At 36.9% G+C, this 20577-nt stretch overlaps 2 protein-coding genes across 5 annotated transcripts in view; one reads left to right on the top strand and one right to left on the bottom strand.

Annotated features, from left to right (window-relative positions):
- Positions 1–11009: 11009 nt before the first annotated feature.
- Positions 11010–19154, bottom strand: LOC110776168 (protein NCA1). Of its 2 annotated transcripts, XM_056830657.1 has the most exons (9): positions 18970–19131; positions 18526–18621; positions 18114–18387; positions 17764–17995; positions 17476–17621; positions 14931–15018; positions 14698–14844; positions 11932–12081; positions 11010–11545 (listed from the first exon to the last, which is right to left on the bottom strand). In XM_056830657.1, the coding sequence occupies exons 3-9, from the start codon at positions 18374–18376 to the stop codon at positions 11480–11482; spliced, it is 1092 nt and encodes a 363-aa protein (XP_056686635.1). In that variant the 5' UTR covers positions 18377–18387; positions 18526–18621; positions 18970–19131; the 3' UTR covers positions 11010–11479. The 2 variants fall into 2 exon arrangements, with proteins under 2 accessions (XP_056686635.1, XP_021836415.2); XM_021980723.2 differs by lacking the exon at positions 18526–18621 and having other exon boundaries at positions 18970–19154.
- Positions 19155–19765: 611 nt separating this feature from the next.
- Positions 19766–20577, top strand: part of LOC110776166 (tyrosyl-DNA phosphodiesterase 1) — a 31178-nt gene continuing 30366 nt past the window's right edge. For all 3 annotated transcript variants that reach the window (XR_008922705.1, XR_008922704.1, XM_021980720.2), the window contains exons 1-2: positions 19766–19995; positions 20070–20249. Coding sequence is in view for 1 of the 3 variants with exons in the window: in XM_021980720.2 (XP_021836412.2) it covers positions 19981–19995; positions 20070–20249 (195 nt within the window). In the remaining 2 variants the exon portion in view is untranslated. The remainder of the gene's footprint in view (positions 19996–20069; positions 20250–20577) is intronic.

The raw sequence follows: 20577 nt of genomic DNA, 5'->3' as shown, positions 1-20577 counted from the left end.
ATATTTAACAGACGATTATTGAAGTATTCAAGGTAAGATTTTTAAGCAAAAAATCAGCCAAACACTTGCACCCAAATAGCCGAAAATCTAAGAACCTTAAGGAGTCCTAAAGACTTGTTCTTGTTCGGTTCGGGCGCAGCTAGGGAGGGCACGCTACAAAGTGTATGCATCTGAATTATGTTAAATGATTATGTGTAAATAATATGTTTCCTGGCTTTATGGTTTTTCCGCATGATTTATGTTTATTCATATGTATCATAACCTAATAGTGCAGGGTGTGGGCTTGCGGGCTGGGCGCAAGTGAAGCACACGTTGCATCGATTTGTGTATTTTTGGTTTATTTTTAATTCAAGGCATAATTTTTGGGCTCTGGGCTTATTTTGCATATAGGGGCTAACATTGGAATTTTTTATATATTATTTTATTTTACTTGGGCTGGGCCGTGAGTTTAAATATTTAAAATTAAAAGTTTAAAAGGTATTGGTTTAAGTGGGAGCCTTTCAATGAAATTATGGAAATTAATTAATTTAATTAATTTTTCGTAGGAAAATCATTTTAATTAAATAAATATTTGATTAGAATATAATTAAGGATTAATAATTTGGAATTGATTAATCTTTTAGAGCAAATTTACATGAACGTGATTTTAATTAATCATGTAATTATGTGTAAGCTTACGTGGGCCATTTATTTTAGAATACAAATGGGTAAATGCATACTATATAATTATGTATTGCAGGTGACTAGTATGGCCCAACCAGGATAGTTAAATTTAGTGTGCAAACCATTTTATCTTTGAATGTAATTTTTTTTTTAAATATGGTCAACGTACCATGAAATTTTGTTGTAATAATTAGATTATTAATTCAAGTACTTCTAGGCAGCTTATTTAAAAATAAATAAGTTAGCATTTGGTTTTCAAGACGGTGCCAAGCTAATAAGCTGAAGTTTGAAGATTGGATGCTTCAAGACCAAGTAAATGGGGCCATACTAGTTCACCAAATTTACATATGCTTTTATATATTGGTGTATGTATAGTATGCATGTGTATGTTGTTTATATGTTTTGATTAAGGATTTAGTTCACTAAATTCAAACCAATATAGAAACAACTACTGTAGGGTTTGTTTTTAGTGTTTTGGATTTGTTTAATTCATATTCCGGATACTTGTATTTCGGATTTTGTAAATGCAAGTTTTGGGACCTTGACATGTCTCGATTAGAACATACCAAGAACACAAACTCGGTCAACTAAAATCAAGAAACCTAACACTTGGGTTCGACTTGATCTTCTCAATCCCACCCCAAAAGGGGAGTCGGATTCCAAGGTTGGATTAAATGATTGAATATTGAATTTAGCATTTAGAAAATAGGTAACCCAAATTAAAGGAAATAAGATAGAAATTAACCCCTACGGTTTTTGAACATTGGGTTTCGGCGTAATCACCACCAAACAAGTTTTCGGGTCCGGTTTGCAAAGACCAAATTTGACTCAGGATAAGGCTAGGACTTGAAACCTATTGAAACTCAAGTAAGGGAACGAGGCACTTATTTGAGTGAAATTTGCAATAGGTTCATACAAGACAAGCATCATTTTTTCGGAGTAAAATCCTATCATGACACTACTTTTAGGTGGGTGAGCATGCATATTTAGGACATTGAAATTGCTAATATTTGTATGGTGATCACTTCGCTTTAAGTCAAATTTAGGGAGCCTAAACCGGTTGTCCAAAAATTATCCTAGTTAAGAATGATTATAACTTGTATTGTGTTGATTTAGCATGTTGGGTGACGAAAGAAATAAACAAGTAAAACATCATCACAATAAAAAATAAAATCCGGAACTAGTAAAGATTATGCATCGCCACCTATAAAAAGGACTAGGTGTAAACCACATCGCCTAGAAGGACTAGGCGAGTAAAATAGCGTGAATAATAAGTGCGAAATTGAAAGGTGCAATATTTAAAGGTGCAGAATTGAAAGGTGCAATATTTAAAGGTGCGTGAAATAAGCAATAAAAAAGAAATAAAGCATTGAACTTGTATGATAGAAATTGAATAACTTGAATATTGAAAATTCGATTAAAGAACACTTGCTCAAAACTGATTTGGCTCCCCCACATATCCAATCGTGTAAATAATTTCGCTTTAAAATGAGGTGCTCATTAAAAAGAATCATTGATTTTGTATACGAATATTGAAATAAAGCATGGATATTGAACTTGAACATTGAATATTGAAGACAGAACTTGAAATTAGGAGACTATGTTCTTAAAGATTAAGACTTTTATGTAAAAGAATTAACCTTTAATATGCTCCATTACTTGAAATTAATTCTAATTTAAAGGAAATGGTTTCCATTTAAACATCCTTGAATATTATGCGTAAGATTGTATATTTGAACATAAAAGATTGTATGCTCATAACTTCTAGTTTAGAAAAGGGTTTGCACTTTTCCAAACATCCTTGAACTTGCACAGAGTTAGAATTATTGAAATATTTGAATGATGATTATCATAAGGAAACATTTCAAAAGTGAAAGCTTCAACTTATTAATCACGATACAAGATCCAATAAGTATCTATGCAAAATATTTCTGACATACCATGTCCATCTAGTTCAAGAAACTGAACTATAAATCTACTTGTAATCTAATCTTCATTAGTCATTGGTCATCCAACCTTTCAATGACCTGGACTAGGGATCCTTTTGTGACTTCAATATTCAAGTTCACTTATGGGTGTTTCTTTGTCAAAGAATCCATCTTGACATTCCATTTGAATGTTTTAAATCACTTTGACTTTATCATTTAATACAAAACAAAAATTAAATGAATATGAAATAAAGAATTTCATAAATATGAAATGGTTAAACCAATTGTTTTAAACACATATCCAACAAATGTTCTAAAAAAAACTTAGAAAATCAAAGCCATTGTCCTACATGCTCGATTCCCATGGTTGCTACATGTGAGTTGTGCTTCACTTGTGGCAACGGATTGGTCAATGGATCCACGACGTTGTCTTCAGTTCCAACCTTGCAAATCTCTATTTCTTTCCGTTCAACGATTTCTCGAAGTATGTGAAATCGTCGCAGTACGTGCTTGGACTTCTAGTGGCTCCTGGGCTATGTAGCCTGGGAATGGATCCACTATTATCGCAATATAAAGCCATCGGTCCCTTTATGGAGGGGACAACTGCAAGTTCTTCAATAAACTTCCGAATCCAAACAGCTTCCTTTGTTGCTTCTGAGGCAACAATGTACTCGACTTTAGTTGTAGAATCCACAATAGTGCTTTGCTTAACACTTTTCCATCTTAATGCTCTGCCATTAAGGCAGGACACAAAACCAGATTGTGATCTGAAATCAACTCTGTCGATTTGAAAGCTTGGGTCCAGATAACCCTTAACAATCAACTCATATGTGCCACCATAGACTAGAAATTGATCATTTGTCCTTTTCAAGTACTTTAGGATATCTTGGCAGCAGTCCAGTGCACTTCTCCTGGGTCTGACTTGTACCTGCTCGTTGCACTAAGTGCGAACGAAACATCCGGCCTTGTACAAATCATAGCATACATGATCGATTCAATAGCCGAAGCATACGGAATCGTACTAATTTTTCTACGCTCATCAAATGTCTTGGAGCACTGAGTCTTGCTTAGGTATATGCCGTGTGACATGGGTAGATGACCTATCTTGGCTTCCATCATATTCAACCGAGCTAGCACTTTGTCAATGTAAGTGTTTTGTCTTAGTCCAATCATCCTGTTAGATCTACCCCTATAGATCTTGATGCCCAATATGTATTGTGCCTCTCCTAAGTCCTTCATTGAGAAATACTTTCCAAGCCAAGTCTTTACAGACTCCAACATAGGAATGTCATTTCCAATAAGTAGTATGTCGTAAACATACAAGACTAGGAATGCAATTTTACACTACTCTTACCTTATGTTCATGAGCAGGCATCAAGAGACAAAGGAATTAGGAAATGCACACTTGTCCCTAAGGACAAGTGGGAGACTGAAGGAAATAATGCCCTTGGTCCAAGTATGAATTCAATTCTAATTCTAACAAATGCGGTTCAGTATTAATTAACAAGTTAATAATTCAGTGAGATCAAGTGAACTGAAGGCCTAGATAGAGGCCGCTTCAGTTCAAGTGGAATTAATAATATTAAATCCACAACTTACTCTTGACTGAACCCGTAGGGTCAAACAAATAGTACGTGAACGGATCAAGCATTTAAGTGAATATATTAATCATTAAATACTCCATTTATGATCATTCAGAAACGACGGATCTCGGTTCCAGTGGGAGCTGAAATCTTCAAAAGGCAAAATAAAGAATACCTCTGAATATGATGATATTGCCGGAAACGGAAATATGGTTCATGACGGAAATATAAATATTATCCAAGTCGTAGATGTTGCTGGAAACGGAAACATGGTTCGTATCGGAAAATATTATCGGAAATAGAAATATTGCCGGAATCGGAAATATTGCCGAAAACGGAAATATTACCGGAATCGGAAATATTAACGGAATCGGAAATATTAACGGAAACGTAAATATTTGTTCGAAACGGAAATGGATTCCGGAATCGGAAAACGAATCGGAAGTTCGATGAGCGACAAGCCGACAAGCGAGTCGTCCCATCGCTCGACAAGCAAAGGCCGAGCGCATAGCACTGAGCATGAAGCCCAGCGCCAGCGCCCAACCGATGGGCCAGCAACACAGTGGGCCGCGCTAAGCAAGCAAGGCAGCAGCAGCATAGTGGGTCGCGCCAACCAAGCAAGGCAGAGCAGCAGACTAGGCCGCGCCAAGCAAGCAAGTCAGTAGCGATGCAAGCCCGCCAAGGCAAGGCTGCAGCGCGCTGGGCCTCTGGCCAGCTGCGGCTGCGGTTGGGCCTAGGCAGGCACGCGCGCACCAACGTGGACCATTGTGGCTGCGTTGGTTGCTTCGTCTTGGGCTCCAAGAAAAGTCTGATTGCTTAATTCCCAAGTAACTTTGGATTAAGTATTCCTAGTCCTACTAGAATTGATTTAATTAAGAGTTTAATTAATGTTACAACTCTTTGGATAAGAATTTCAATCTTAGTAGGGTTGGTAATTCTTTTCCTAGTAAGACTCAAATTCCTTATTTCATACCCTATAAATATGAGGCTAGGCCCTCATAATTATATACATTGAAAATCATATTCTTTACTCTCATTGTGTTCAAGGGAGAACATAATACCCGAATACATAAAACCTTAAGTAAAATCCTAGTTGGTTAAACCTAAGGCGGATCCGAACATGCTGTGGACTTTCTACGGAGGGACAACGTTAGGGTATCTAAAGACTTGTTCTTGTTCGGTTCGGGAGCAGCTAGGGAAGGCACGCATCACATTGCATGTAACCTAAATTATGTTAATTGACTATGTAGCAATTAATTTGGATTCTGGCTTTATGGTTTTTCCGCATGAATTATATTATTGTATTATTCATAACCTAACAGTATCCCCGTTTCCTTGTAAACCCTTTCCCTAAACTTCACAAGCCTCCAATATGGTTCTGACCTCCACTCCTCCAAATACTTCTCAGCTAACCACTCCGATGTGATTTTGGAACTTGAATGAACCACACCACAAGTATGCTTTAACCTCAAAGACTTGATCTGAAACGTCTCTTCCATCCTTAGTTTCTTGACATTAATCTTAAACCTACAATTATTAGGATCATCACACACACACACACACACAATCACACTTTACAAGCATTGCATGTTTTTTATCCTATGGACAATACACACTCGGGAACTTCAAACCCAAAATTAGCACAACCTTTTTTTTGAATTCTCACTCTGGGTTAAAGGTAGGGTATGGATCTACTTCTTCATCTGAACCACAAAGACTCCTAAGCTCCTCTGAATCATAGTCCACCTCTTCCACTAGATCCACTTTTTCTTCTACAATTGATGGTCTAGACTGCTCTCCTATCTCCTGATTTACTTTCTCTTCATGTTTTTCTACCTCCTCCTCCTTTACTGCCACCCTATCTACCTCCACCTCAGGTACTGCCACCTTATCTACCCTCTTATTTCCCCTCACAACAGGAAACATTGGCGCACAGAACAACTCATCCTCCTCTAGTTTTTTTTTTTCCTCTTCCCCTGGATCAAAGTCCACATCTAAATCTGAAAAGTCCAAATCACTTTCAGACCAATCACCAAACTCATCATTGCATTCATCTTCAAATAAACAGTCCCCAGGATCTTTTTTCTTTCTCTTATTCTTTCCTGCTTTTCTTACTTTTCCTTTCCTCTTTTTCACCTTCTATACTACACTCTTTCTCCTGGGGGTAGAGTTCTTCAAATTTGGACTAATATAAGAAGAGGTGGGTTTGAAGTCTTTGTGGGAGTTGTGGGGATCTTTGATGGAGAAATTATGGTATGGGGAGAGATTTTAGTGTTTTATGAAGGTGTTTGTGTGGCTGGAATGTGTGGAACAGCTGAAGATAGATTTGAGGGAGTAGGTTTAGCAACACTAGCTTTCAAAGTGGCTGAGGCAATGGGTTTGACAGTGGCTGAAGCAGTTGGTTTTTTTTTTGCGTTTTTTCGGGTGCTTTCATAGTGGATGGATTCTCACTTGTCATTGTACACTTTCCCATGTAAATCACTTCTGGATCAAAACGAAGTCTTGGGCTTCTCCTAACTGGGGAAAACTTCTTTGAATCAAGTGGTTCCATTTTCACTTGTTTTAGGCTCGCCGTTGATGGGCCAGTAAGTTTGGTTTTAATGGGTTGGGTCAGTGTTATTTGTGGCCCAGAAGGTTTGCTTTGTGTGAGCTATTTCAGTGGTCTTGGCGATTTAAAGGTGGCAGTTTGGTAGGTAATAAATGGACCAATAGAAGGGGGTTTGGATTCCTCAATTATGTACAAAATGATCATGTTAGCTACATCTTTCGTCTCCAATAACCTCCCTATATCATCTTGAGTGTGTATAATCTTCCTACCATTAGTCAAATTCATCCCATGTAGCCTAAATCATACACTGAAATTCTCAATAATGCTCCCTATGGTTCCACTCATCCCTTTCATTACAAGCTTCCTCAAACTAAAAACAGTTAACTCATGCAACCACACTGTCAATCTTGTATACAACTTTCCACCAACATAATCAGTTTTTCCCTTATTGAAAACAACCCCCCCCCCCTATCCATATTGCAAGATCAATGTAACCCAACATCTCATTCCTACAATTATAATTACCAATAAGAAATTTAACTGCAAATCAACAGTGAATATAAATTCCCGAATCGGGTACATGTCCAAGCCCCGACTCGGTTACATAACACGAACAAAAAAGTAACCACATGGAAATCATGAGTCAAACAATTATTTCACAACACTAAACCAAAAACCCTAGACAATGTAAATTAGAGGGTTTTCAATTAAACAATCAATTAATCATTTTCACATTAAACATTCAATTAAACAATCACATAAGGGTTTCCAACAACATTAAATAATTAATTCGTGGATTTCAATGACAAAAAAAAAATTAGGCTTTTTAATTGAAAATTTCACCGTGGCATTAAAAAATTAGGGATTTCTAATTAAAAAAACTAATTCACCACTAATCTCGTATTATACTACTTAAAGCCCATATTTTAACATTTTAATACCTGATTTAGGCTCTTCCTTGTCGTTATGCCATCATTATCCCCTTTCCTTTATCTTTTGGACCATTGCCTGTCGTTTTCATCTTTCCGAAATACCATTTTGTGCGTAAGAGAGAGAAGAATCTCTTGTATTGAAGATGACTCAGACCTACAACATTATCATTAATGGAGCCTTGCGTATGTGGTTGAGAGTGAAGGAGAAGAGAGAGACGAATAATTGAGAGGGTACAGAGGATGAGAAAGATGACAGAGGAAAGAGAAAGGAGATGATAGAAAGTTGGTTGGGAAGTGAATGGGAGGATAGGTGTAATTTCAAGTCTGAAAATAGAGGGAATCGTTGGGGGTGGGGCCCACAAATGGAACAATTTGACGGTTTATGTTACAAGGTAGTGTTACTCAAACTTAACAAACTTATAAGTTAGCAAATTATAAAGAACTTTTTATAAGGTAGTAATTCACAAAACGTCCAAAGTTTAATTTAGTGTTTCATAAAATTTCTTAATTGTTTTAATAAATAAGACATCGAATGAGAAATAACAAATTTATCCATCAATAATTCTAATTTGGAGAATAACTATAATCTCTCTATTTTAATGATAACCGTCTACCAGATTTTATATAAATTTATGTTTAGATTATAAATCGTGCATCGCGCGAGTATTATACTAGTTCATTACTAAGTTCGAGTGGTCTAGTTTAGTTAGGATCATATATATAGGATCGGCAATGGCCGGCCATGGTCGTGTGGGACCAGTACGTCTGGTTCGGCCAATTTTACTTTTTTTTTTAAATGGTTGCAGGATTGTTGACTTATCGCTAAAGGATTGGACGATCCTATTTATTTATAAAACCAAGTACCTTTCTATTTATTTATTTATTTATTTATTTATTATTATTATTATTATTATTATTATTATTATTATTATTATTATTATAATTATTATTATTATAATTATTATTATTATTTTGACATAAGTTCAAAGAGACAAACTATAACATGCTAGTCTATTTCTGTTGATGTAATTTTTCTTTCTGTTGTTGTGCCAAGTGATTATAGTCAAGTAAAAAGAAAAGAAAGTACAATACATTTTAACAAAGTTTTGTGTTCCAAATAGAATTATGGCAATATTGTCAAAACGAATCTTTTTTTTGCCTCACTTTGTGAGCTCATTCGTTATATTTTCAGTTTTGTTAAATAGTATCTTGAAATAAAAACTTGTTTTAAAAATGGTACCTTGTTGCAATATTCCGGCCAAAATCACAATGTTTTGGCCATTGTTTCAACTTTCCCTCCAAAAAACTGTGCGTGGGTAACAAACCTAGCAAAAATCGCGCACCTATGTTAACTTCTTATAAGAACCGCAGAACAACAACACTTAGACAAAAATTTTAGATCTACACTCATATATTTTGGAGGGAAAGCAGATTTCAAGATCCAAATGTATGATTTTCTATCTTCTTATCTCTGGATAATGGTGGATGGGGGAATTCAATTGAGCAGAGAGACAGAAGAATTAATGAGAACAAGAAAGGATGCTGGAAGTACTTTGAATTTGGTAAGATGATAAGCGCGTGTGAACACGCAATGATTTTCCTCTAAAATTGTGGCAACAACCGGAATCAATGGCCGGAAAATTATACTTTTGGGTGGAATGTTGCAACAAGGTACAATTTTTAAAATAAGTTTTGAATTCAAGTTATGATTTGACAAAACTGAAAATATAAAGTACTAGCTCACAAAGTGAGGCAAAAAAAAGGTACTTTTTGACAATTTTGCCTAGAATTAGAGAAAAAAAAAAACAAAAGTTAAAAATAATACGTATTTGGTAAAAGAGGTTGCCTGGAATGAGTACTAGCTCTAAAACTATGCAAAAAATCAAACCAACTAGTTTTAGGGGTTGCCTGGAATTAGAGTAAAAGAGGGGGAATAATTAAAGGAGTAATTATTTTGGGCATTTTTAAAGTTTGGATTGAGGGAGAAAAATTATGGAATGGTCTATTCCCCTTATTTAGGAGGTAAATAATTCCCCTGGCCCCCACTAGGGTAATAATCTCCAGGATAATAATTTCTCTTACTTTCTCTCATCTCAGTCATTTTCTCTCTCCGTCATCATCTAACTTGTACACAACAACCACATCCACCAGTTTTTCGCCGCCGTCATTGCCACCAGCTTTCTGCCGCCGTTATCAATGTCAGTTGGTCGCCACTATCATCAACACCAGTTTCCTCCGTTATTATCAACACCAGTTGCCACGACCGCCGTCAACGCTCGTTGCTGACGCCATATAAACATCCATCACCAACACCAATTTGTCGTCGCCGTCGATTGAGGATCATCAAAGGCACTTGTATAGGCCCTCAATTCACAAAATCATAAATTGAATTTGTCAATCACAACCTCCATCACCACCACCAATTTGTCGCCCGTCGATTGAGGATCATCAAGGGCACTTGTTTAGGCCCTCAATTCACAAAATTATAAATCGAATTTGTCAATCACAACCTCCATCGCCACCTACGACTCTTCCTTGATTTATCATTCAAATTAAAATTTGTAGATCTACAAAAATTTGTGAGGAAATTGGAAAACAAATTCCACCATTTAGATTAGACTCGAATTTCGTGCTTGTTGATGTCACTAACATCCAAAAGCAGTAAAGCACTAACTTTGTGGTTGCCGCTGCCGTGTCACCGCCGTGCACGGTGGTGCTTATTTGTAAGCTCCATTGTTGAAGATAAAATGTTGAGTCAGGTAGTTTTTTTTAATGTCTTGTTAGGGGAGTAAAGATTACTCATGAGCCAAACCTTTGAAATGAACAATTATCCTCTAAATAATTTACCCTTAATCCTCTAGTCCCTCATTTATTTCCCCTTTAAAATGTTCTTTCAATTCAGGCGACCCCTTAGAAGCACTTTTGGAAGGAGATAGAAAAGGAGAGCGTGATTTTATTTTTTAATTAAAAAAATTAGAGAGCATTATTCATAATGAACATATATATAGCATACATTTTTGTTTTTCCATTACATTTGATTTTGTGCAAAATTCGTTTTCTAGTGGAGTGTTTTTTTTAAAATAAAAACTTGGTATTGCAAAAAAATCCCTCCAGCACTACCTACTGAAGGCTGCCTCTCCTTTTGTTTTAAAGATGCAAACGGTCCCTTCACTATCATATTCCTCCAAGTTTGCATCATCAAAGTTTGGAAACAAATGTCAACAGCAGAAATATCAAACACATCACCACCTTGCTTGGATTCTCAGACGCGAGATGGTCACGGTGTCTGATGCTTCACCACGCTTATGATTCCGTTGAACGGATAGTTCTTTTTATCAAACACAACAAGGGCCTATGAAGCCTGAATATGAAGATGGCATTATATTGAGAAATCACAGGATGAAGATACTTTCAAGAGTTTCGGACACTGGTATGTTACAACATAAAGGTCATCAGTACAGGAACGTGGTTTTCTTTACAATCGTGACAATTTGAGAGAAAATGTAACATATTTTCCAGGATACAGAATCACAAAAACAGCAAATAACGTACCCACAACAACTAGGTTATAAGGGTTGTTTGTTTGCATAGCCTCTTCAAGTTTCTGAGCTTCCAAATAGTTCTACCAAGGGTACCTCCAACTGCAGATTCTCCATCTCCATGACGTACAAACAGTAGCTTCTATTATACATATAATAACTACCCAAGCAGTAGCGGATCCAGAAATTCAAGATAGCAGGGTCACTATTTAAAAACTGAGGTATGTGTCCAAGTAGAATCACACAGAGGTATGTGTCACATCTTTCATCCAAAAGCAGCTGACTTCTAATTGGTCTGATCAGGTTGTTTTTCTGTAATTTGGCTATTGAGGAATTCCAACACTGATTGGCGCTGCAAACAAAATTCAAGGTAAGCTTTATTTAGTATAATTTCATAACAGAGGCAGTATTCTCAAGTTTAAATCCCCCATGACACTTTTTTTTACCAAGCACGTTAAGAAACTTCCATTATGATTCTACAGGGAAGTGGGTTGATACTTTATATAGTCCGACCATCCACAACTGGAAATGACTGCTTTAAGTCATTCAGCAGCAACTCATCTGGTTGAGTAGCCATGAATACTAGTGTTTAGTGTTCTGGCTATCAAAATTAGACAAGAAGATGATATCTAACCTTAAAAAGGTAAAGACATTGGCTTCGATACAAAATACATTTTCCACCAAAACCAAAATTTATCCGGGAAGAAAGAATAGCACACTTAGACCAAGAAGCCATACCCTTTGTTCAAGTGCTACTTGACTAGAGTCTATCTTCAAGGATTTTAACATATTTACACCTTCACGAAAGCCAGCAATAGCTCTCTCCTTGTTACCAAGCCCTCTGTCAATATCAGCCACTTTTGCTAAAGAAACTGCTACATCTAAAGTCTGCAATCACAGGAAGAAAGACGATATATAGGAAACGAAGTAAAAGAAAAGATACTTATCTACATAAAATAGCAAGTAATAAAAAGGTATGCAGCTGTTTATGTTTCATTGGAGCTGCATTTGATTCCACAAATTTCAATTGTGAAGAAATAGTATTCAGATATTCATTAAGGGGAAAAAAATTGATCCCTTTATTTAAACTGCTATACTAATGCTATAGAAAATTGATCCCATTATTTCAACTAAGGTATTCAGTGAAGGATTTGAGGAGCCTCCTGTGGTCGTCTGGGTATTATAAGAATCTTTTTTTAAAGAACAATGCATTAATGTTTAATTAGCAAAAGGTTGACCAATCTTCTTCAAAGGAGAGGTTTTGAGTGGAATGATAAGGCTCAACCAGCATTTGAAGCTTTGAAAAGAGCTCTGACTTCTGCTCCTGTATTGACTGTAACAGACTTTACAAAACCATTTTGTCTTCGAAACTGGCACTTCTAAGATGGGCACAGGATCAGCTTTGATGCAGCAAGATCATCCTCTAGCTTTAATTAGCAGATCTTTAGTCCAAGATGACAGAAGCTATCAGTTTATGAGAAAGAATTGTTCGTGATAGCTGGATATCTTGTGATGAGGACAGTTCAAAAGCGAGCCTGACGTGGTTGTTATAACAGAAAGTCTCAACCCCCCAGTTCTTGTTATCCAAGTTGACAGGCTTTGATTATGAGATTCTGTACAAGTGTGGGAAGGAGAATGTAGCCGCTGATGCCTATCAAGAGTTCAAGGTGCTGAGATACTTTGTATGACAATTTTAGTTGTTTCATCTGAGTTGACAAGCTTGATCAAGGCAAGTATCAATTAGATGACAATATTTTGAACATTTTGAATCATTGCAGCAGAATGTACTGATCCCTAACTTCAGTATTCAAGAAAAGTTATCCGGGAAGAAAGAATAGTGGTCGGTCCTGATGCAAATCTGCGAACAAAACTGTTAATTGGCAGCATGCTTCACCAGAAATGTGGTCATTCAGGAACGGATGTTATCTTGAGAAAGATGAAGAGCTTATTCTATTGGAAAGGCCCGACTAAGGCTGTAAGACAATTTGTAAGGAGATGTCCAGTTTGTCAGTCTTCCAACTATGATAATGCAACTAAGCCAGGTTTGTTATAACCACTGCCAATCCCTGAAGAAGTATGGTTAGACATATCCATCGATACCCAAGTCTACGGGGGAAAATGTGATGTTTAAGGAAGTTAATAGGCTGAGCAAGTATGCTCATTTGATGTCTTTGTCACATCCTTAATCAGCTATTTAAGTAGCCCAGGTATATTTGGATAATGTTTTCAAGTTATATGGTTGGGCTAGAAGTATAGTAAGTGACAGAGATGCTATCTTCTTAATGGTGCGTTTGGATAGCAAGATAGAAGAGAAAAGAAGGGAAGGAAAAGAGGAGGAAGGGGAGGGGAAAGAAAGGGAGGGGGAAGGTGAGCTCTGTTTTCCCTCCAAATCTCTCCAATTTTGGAGAGATGATATACATTAAAGAGGAAGGGATCCCCTTCCTTACCCCAACCTTTTATCCAAACAAGGGAGCTTGTTCCCCTCCCTTTCCCTTCCTTGCCTTTCTCTCCATTTCCTCTTATCCAAACAAAGTGGAAGTCAATTTTGGAAAGGGTTGTTCTATGTACATGGATTTGAGTTTTAAGTTTTCAACTATCTTCTGCTTATCATCTTGAGACAGATGGATGGACATAAGTAGCTAACAGGTGTTTAGAGACCTTTTGAGATGTATCTGTGGAGAAAAGCCAAAAGGATAGTATTTGTGGCTGCTATTCAGATGACTCCTTATGTGGTAGTCTACAATCAGCCACCACTTTTGTACTTGCCCTATTTAGCTGAAGAGTCTTCAGCATTGTGGACAGGGTCACAGGAGCATGCAAAGAAAATAAAGTATCATAATAATTCATCATCATTACCCCATTGCTTTCAAAGAGGCTCCCGCACCAAGCGGGGTAAGGGGGGTTGGTCATACACAACCTTACCCCTGAAATTGCAGATAGGTTGTTTCCAATGGAAAAGAAGGGAAAGTATGACCACTAAAATTTCATTTGACTAGAGTATAATACAGAATGAAGGCACAAGCTGATAAATACAGGTCTGAAGGAACTTTTCTGTTGGAGAATGGGTTTTATTAAAGCTTCAACCATATAAACAGTCTTAGCTGAGGAGTAAACAGAAGATCTCTCGGAAGTATTTTGGTCCATTCCAGATGGCCAGAAATCTGACAGAGTTTGGATCCATAATGTATTTTATGTTTCTCAACTCGAGATTTCATCGAACATGACCAATGGCAACTTTCTCTCACTTCTCATGACATTGAACATCTAACAAAGGATAGAGACAGGGTACAAATTAATACACAAATAATTATTGTGATAACACTCATTGACCAACATTTGACAATAAACCTGTAACTATACCACCAGATAAGAGAAGAAAACCTGCTCTGCCTTCCTATTTCACTACGAACATCAGTCGCAAAAGAGATTATATTAGGACTCCGGAACTCAATAAACTTAGCAGCAATGACATAATATATTCAATAGGTAGAAACAGGAGCTAACCAGAGAAGCAGAATCACAATGACTTTTCATGGCATTACGACGAACATCCAAAGATCGAAGGTAATAAGTTCTTGAAGCTTGCAGATCTCCATCATAGTACTTCAAATCTCCAATTTTATTCAGTGAAACCGAAAGAGTGTGTATAATCTGCCAAAGATTACATTCATTATCTATTAGTTTCTAATACAGTAAAAAATTACAAATTAACATGCAGCAGTCACGTGATATATCACCTCCATATCCTCGGGGGGCGCTTGTGACAAAAATTCAACACTTTCTTCAAAGTAGCTCACGGCAGATCCAGCATCTCCCATTGCACGACTGCAAAAAGCTTGGTGAATTTAGAATATATTTCTTAGGTTATAAACATAAGTTATATGTCAGTATTCTTCTAAAAATGCTAAAGAAAAAGAAGCTAACAACAAGTTCAGTATACAAAGAAAAAGCTAACAAGGAAGTCAAGTGCTGAGTACAATTACAACTCTTCAAGTAATAGAGCCAGCAACAAAATTGGCCAAATTGAGACAGGAGTCACAGGACAGACGCTGAGAAAGATGACAACATAATCTGTAATAAATTGGAAGAAATAACAAAGAAGATAATACCCTCAATGACCCATGTTTAGGACTTTAAGATGTGCCCAGCCTTTTCCTGTCAGCCAAAAAATATAACATTAACTCTCATCCTCTTGTACAGGAAATGGCACCTGATAAAGAAGGGGATACAGCCTCTCTAGACACGTCTAACGGAGGTGCTCTCCCTCAGTGGGTAGCTTTTGGAGGTCATGTGCTAAATACGACACAGATGGTTAAAGCCTGATTAAGGTCTTCAACTAGTGCGTATAGTACTTGCAATTCCTCAAGTAATAGTACCAGCAATCTCTCTGTCCAAAACTTAAAACTCTACTACTATATGGTACTACCCATTTTTCTGACTGTTCAAAACATAACAGAAGATCAACAAAAATGCTTGCTGATGAAGAAACCATAAAATATGTAGCTAATCTTGGAAAAACAAGGCGTAAAATGAAAATAGATTTAAAAACTTTCAGATTCTAAGATAGGCCTAATGTACCCATACTAATGTCTTGAACCAGGCTAAGATCTGTAACTAACAGAGATGTCAAAATAGTAGGAAAATACTCACCCCTACATCATTCCCCTATCACAAAGCTGCACAAGTACAAAGAGACAGAAGCTATGTTACTCGGACTTGGGTATGGGTGTCGGATACGGGTAAGGATTCGAGTGTCGGGCCGAGTAAAGTTAAAATTTCAAGACACGGGGACCCTGTCCTAATTTTAGACACGGGTATGGGGACATGAAACAAAAAACAAAGTGAATTTTATTCCTAATTAAACAGATCTAGGGTTAATTAAAACTAGATTGGAAATTTTCTTAAAACAGGGGCTGACCAGCCATGTTTGACTGACCGGCCAAGGATCCGGTACGGATTCCATACCAGTGTTTCAAAAAGGGCGCTTAAAGCTCACTTAAGCGCTGAAGCTCGAAGCTCTAGGGGCAAAGGGCTTAATTAGGTATGAGCGGAGCGTTTGTGAAAAAGCGCACCTAAGCGTACTTAAGCGCATGAAGCGCAAAAAGCGTATGAAGCGCGCTTTTTTGAGCTTCATTGAATTTCTTTTTTTTTTTTTTAATTTTTCACGTTAAAAGCTTTTTTTTATATGTTGTTATTGTCTATTGGACCACATCCTATTAATTGTTAACAATAGAAAGTGGCCCAAGAATCCAAAAGAAAAGAAAAAAAAAGAAAAAAAAAAGATGACATATCCTTTTGAAAATAGCAGAGTATACTTGTTTCCTAGTGGATATTACATGATACACACTATGTTATATGCTTTATTTTGTTAAAACAAGGAGCAATAGGGAAGAAAATCTGATGTTTATGTGTTTTGTGGTTATTTTAGAAAGATATATATTCATAATGGTAAAGAAACCTTGAATTCTCAAAAAGTGCGCTTCACTTCAATGAAGCTCGCGCTTTACGCTTAAGCTCCAGGACACATGTCGCTTTAGTGCACTTTGCGCTTTTTAAAACACTGTTCCATACCCGGATCAGTGTCGCGTTGGGTCGACACGGGTATGAGCCCAAGATAGGAGGGTCGAAGTAACACAGAATGGAAGTCACCAAGCCTCCTAAACAAGTTAATGCTAAGCCTGTTTGTTTCAACAGCAATGTTAACATAATTTTCAAGGGAAAACACAATTTTCTAGGTTTCCTTAGAAGAAAAGTTATGGAGAAAAAGGAAATGGAAGTGGAAAGGATCTGTGGGAGGTGAAAAAAGAAATGTAATGGAGTAGATAAAAAAATGTCGCATTCCTTCTCTACAAAACAAAAATGTTTTCCACCTTGGGAAAATTGTTTACCACCACTTAACAAAACAATCAAAGGAAAATGGGGAAATCATTTTCTGATAAAAAAAATTCCTTCAAAACAAACAGGGCCTAAGTGAGTCGTGTCAAACACTTCAGTGATGCATTTGTTACATTCCCTTAAACTATATGTAAATCTAACCCATCAAATATCTAGATATCGATCCTTTTACTTGTCATCTCAAACAGTTAAGTTGTATGAAGGGTTACTTCAACATTGATATCTTGCAATACTTGAATATAAATCATTAAGGTGCCATATTGAGGTAGCTTTCTAAAGTTCTGATGGCGCTAAAAGGATGAGCAATCCAGATGAGTAAAAGAGTTGTTCCTTGCACATAGTAAAATTCTACTGGGGGGAAGAGGGAGAAATAGAGACAGATTATACCAACAATCTCCCAGCATTCCCAGCACCGCCCCAAGTTGTGAGCACAACTCAGGCTTGTTACCAGCTTCCTTTAATTGTTCCCTGATATCGACAGCACAAAGTGAGAGCCTGGATTTGGCACTTTCCACATTCTGGGCACGAAATGCCTACAAATTCAACAGAAAACACATGATTGAACTCTCTTCAAATGATAGCAGTTATACTTAAGAGTTCATTAACTTCACCTCCATGCTTATTGGCATGCCTTTTAAATTAACTATTCAAATTTCAAAAACCACCACAACTTACCCTCATAGCTTGTTGAACCAGAAAAGCACCTCTCTCTAGTGAGACATCTTCATAAATGACAGGTTTATTTTTGCTAACTTCCTCTCCGGCATCTGTACTGGCAGGAGACCTCTTAATTCTGGCATGACCATCAATGAACCTATCAACAAGCTGTTGAATTTCTTCATCAGATTCAATCTTCTCAATATCAGCTCCGCATAATGGACAGTCCTTAAAGCGTGAAATGCATGCCCTGTATTGCCAAGAAGAATAAGAAACCTAGTAAAGAATACAGTAACATAATACTTATGATACTTGCTCTATAACACGGATGCTGAAAACACTAATTGCTGCAAATAAATTAAGCTTACTTGCAGAATTTGTGGGAGCATGGCACGCATTTGCTGCTTTCAAACAAAAGGGCTTTGCATAGCACACAGCTGAGAGGGCCAATCTTAAACGAATGAGAATCATATCCAAGAGGACACTTGGGCTCAATTACGCCAGGAGCAACAGACTCATTTTTAGCTTTACTCTCATGTTCTGAAGCATGTTTACATTGATTTTCACCACTTCTTTTTGAAGAGGCATCATCAGGACGAGCAACTTTGACAAATGGGCAAACTGGGGTCATCTCTTCCAACACTGGGGGTGGGAAAGTATCAGATCTCAAGCATTTACATGATCTGTTTGCTTATTAGGAATATCATAATATGCACATGATTGATTTCAAATAAATTTCAGTTGCAACCACATAAGAGATAGAAAATTCAGAGTATTTACCCACACAACAGCCAAAGAACAAGAATATACTGAACAATCTTGGAGCTACACAACAAATGGGTGATAAAGGCTTTTCATCCAGAACTACAGTCACATCTGATTTCAACCAAGAAAACATATAGAGAACTCACTCCAACAAGAGCAGACAATGAAGAGAGATATAGTGATTTCATAAAAGCTAGATATGAACAACTGATAGATTACACCCAACCCCGTTAACTAGAGAAAAGAATTTATTTTCAAGGGGGCTGGGGTCTGAGTTTCCTGGTTCGCCCTAACCCCCGCAAACCGCGAACCGGTTCGCTTGTACCGATTCTCGATTCGCCGGCGATCCAATTCGCGATGTTTCACGAACCAAACAAAAACCCTAGTTTTAGCGATTGAATTTCCTGGAAGGCGAAAGAAGATAAAATATGTTGGGGCTTTTGTTTTAGAAGGACTTACGTGTTGATTCCGAGCCTTAATTTATGTTTTTGTTGTTATTTCTTCATGCTCTGAAAATAAACGCCATGGAAGCTCGATGGTGAAAGAACGTAACTGCTGAAGATGATGGTGTCTTAGAAATGAAGATGATGTTTGTTTATTTTATTTATTTCTTTTACTTAATTTGTCCTCCTTTTTGTTTTATTATTGTGCTTTTTCTTTGTACATGAATCACTATCTTATTAAACGTGGTCTTATTGTACTTTTTGTTTATTTTTTGCATTGACTTAATGACTTTGCTAACAAACAAATGGGTAAGCAGTTAAGAAATGGAAAACAATTTTCTATAATTTTCTCCAAGGTAAATTTTTTTCTATTTTAAATGGAGCGAAATCACTTTTCCATCTTTCCTCCTTACCTCATCAACTTTCTTCCATCAATCTTCAGTCATTTTCTCCCACTTTTCTTTTTCTATTAATTTTCTTGTAAGGAACCAAATAAAGGAAAACTAGTTTGAAATTCCAACAAAGATTTCCATGGAAAATTTATTTTTCCTTCGAATGTTTTACACCAAATCAAATAAAACCTAACACCATCGTCAATGCTGAGGTGCATCTTGAATTTCTCTATAAACATAGTTTTCATAAGACAAATCCGTCCAAAAAAATAAATAAGATTGATCCTACTCCGTTTAAAATATCTCCTCCCTTAGACCTGTTTGACTAGGAACTGTTAAGCTACGGCTCCGGCTCCAGCCAGGGGTCTATAGTGTTTAATAAAACGCCACTAGACGTGAATGTTCATCCGTTACGCTTCAACGTACAAAAAATAAACCGGCCTGCTTCTGAAAGAAAGGCGCGGAAATAACGTAACTGAAGAATTTTCCTTGTAAATGCGATTAAATTATTAAAAGCTTGCCACTGCACCGGCAAAGCGGCAACTGAGTAATTTCAAGTTCTGAGGCTGTACTATTCTCTCTCTTAGGGTTCCATTATCTCTTCTCTCCACTCGCATGCTTTCGGAGCTTCTTCAATGGCGTCTTCTCAGGTATCTCTCATTCGTTACCCTTTCTCTCTCTCCTCGTAATTTTGAATTTAATGGGACGTTTTTGGTGTTTGAAGATAGGAATTCTGGTTCCGTTGAACAAGAACCTGGAGAAGGAGAAATCGTTGCCGGAATTTCCGATTTCTGAAGGTGATAATGTGATAGGGCGTAATAATGTTCCGGTGACTGATAAAAGACTCAGTCGCAAGCACCTCATTTTGTCCGCTTCATCTGGTGGCTCTACTGATTTGCGTGTGGTATAATTTTTGAACTTCTCTCATTTACGTGTTTCATTTGGTGCATTTTGTCTGAATTTTGCTTGTGATTGGAAATTGGAATTATCTACTTATGATGAGTCATTATTTAGAAAATTGATAGTACTTGTATGAGTTGTATCGCTATTGATGCAATGTTAAAATACTGAAGTTGAAGCTTACTTTTCAATTTTTCATTTAATTTAAATGAATATTTGACCTTCATTCGGATTTGGACAAATTGAAGTTGTGGCGATTGGCGAATATTTAAGCTAATAATTATATTAGCTTATACTTCGTAACATGTAAGTTTGAAGCAAATAGCTACGCA

Source organism: Spinacia oleracea, chromosome 6, assembly GCF_020520425.1.
Source record: "Spinacia oleracea cultivar Varoflay chromosome 6, BTI_SOV_V1, whole genome shotgun sequence".
Lineage (NCBI taxonomy): Eukaryota > Viridiplantae > Streptophyta > Magnoliopsida > Caryophyllales > Amaranthaceae > Spinacia > Spinacia oleracea.
Note: the sequence above shows the minus strand (reverse complement) of the source record. Positions and strands in the feature narration are given on the sequence as shown.

What these genes read in the sequence shown, in the direction of transcription:
- LOC110776168 (XM_021980723.2), bottom strand. Translation starts at nt 18,376, where the DNA reads ATGACCCCAGTTTGCCCATTTGTCAAAGTTGCTCGTCCTGATGATGCC. An exon ending in TGCTCCCACAAATTCTGCAA is followed by an intron (nt 17,996 to 18,113) that starts GTAAGCTTAATT and finishes TTGGCAATACAG; the next exon opens with GGCATGCATTTCACGCTTTA. An exon ending in GGAATGCTGGGAGATTGTTG is followed by an intron (nt 15,019 to 17,475) that starts GTATAATCTGTC and finishes AGCTTTTTGCAG; the next exon opens with TCGTGCAATGGGAGATGCTG.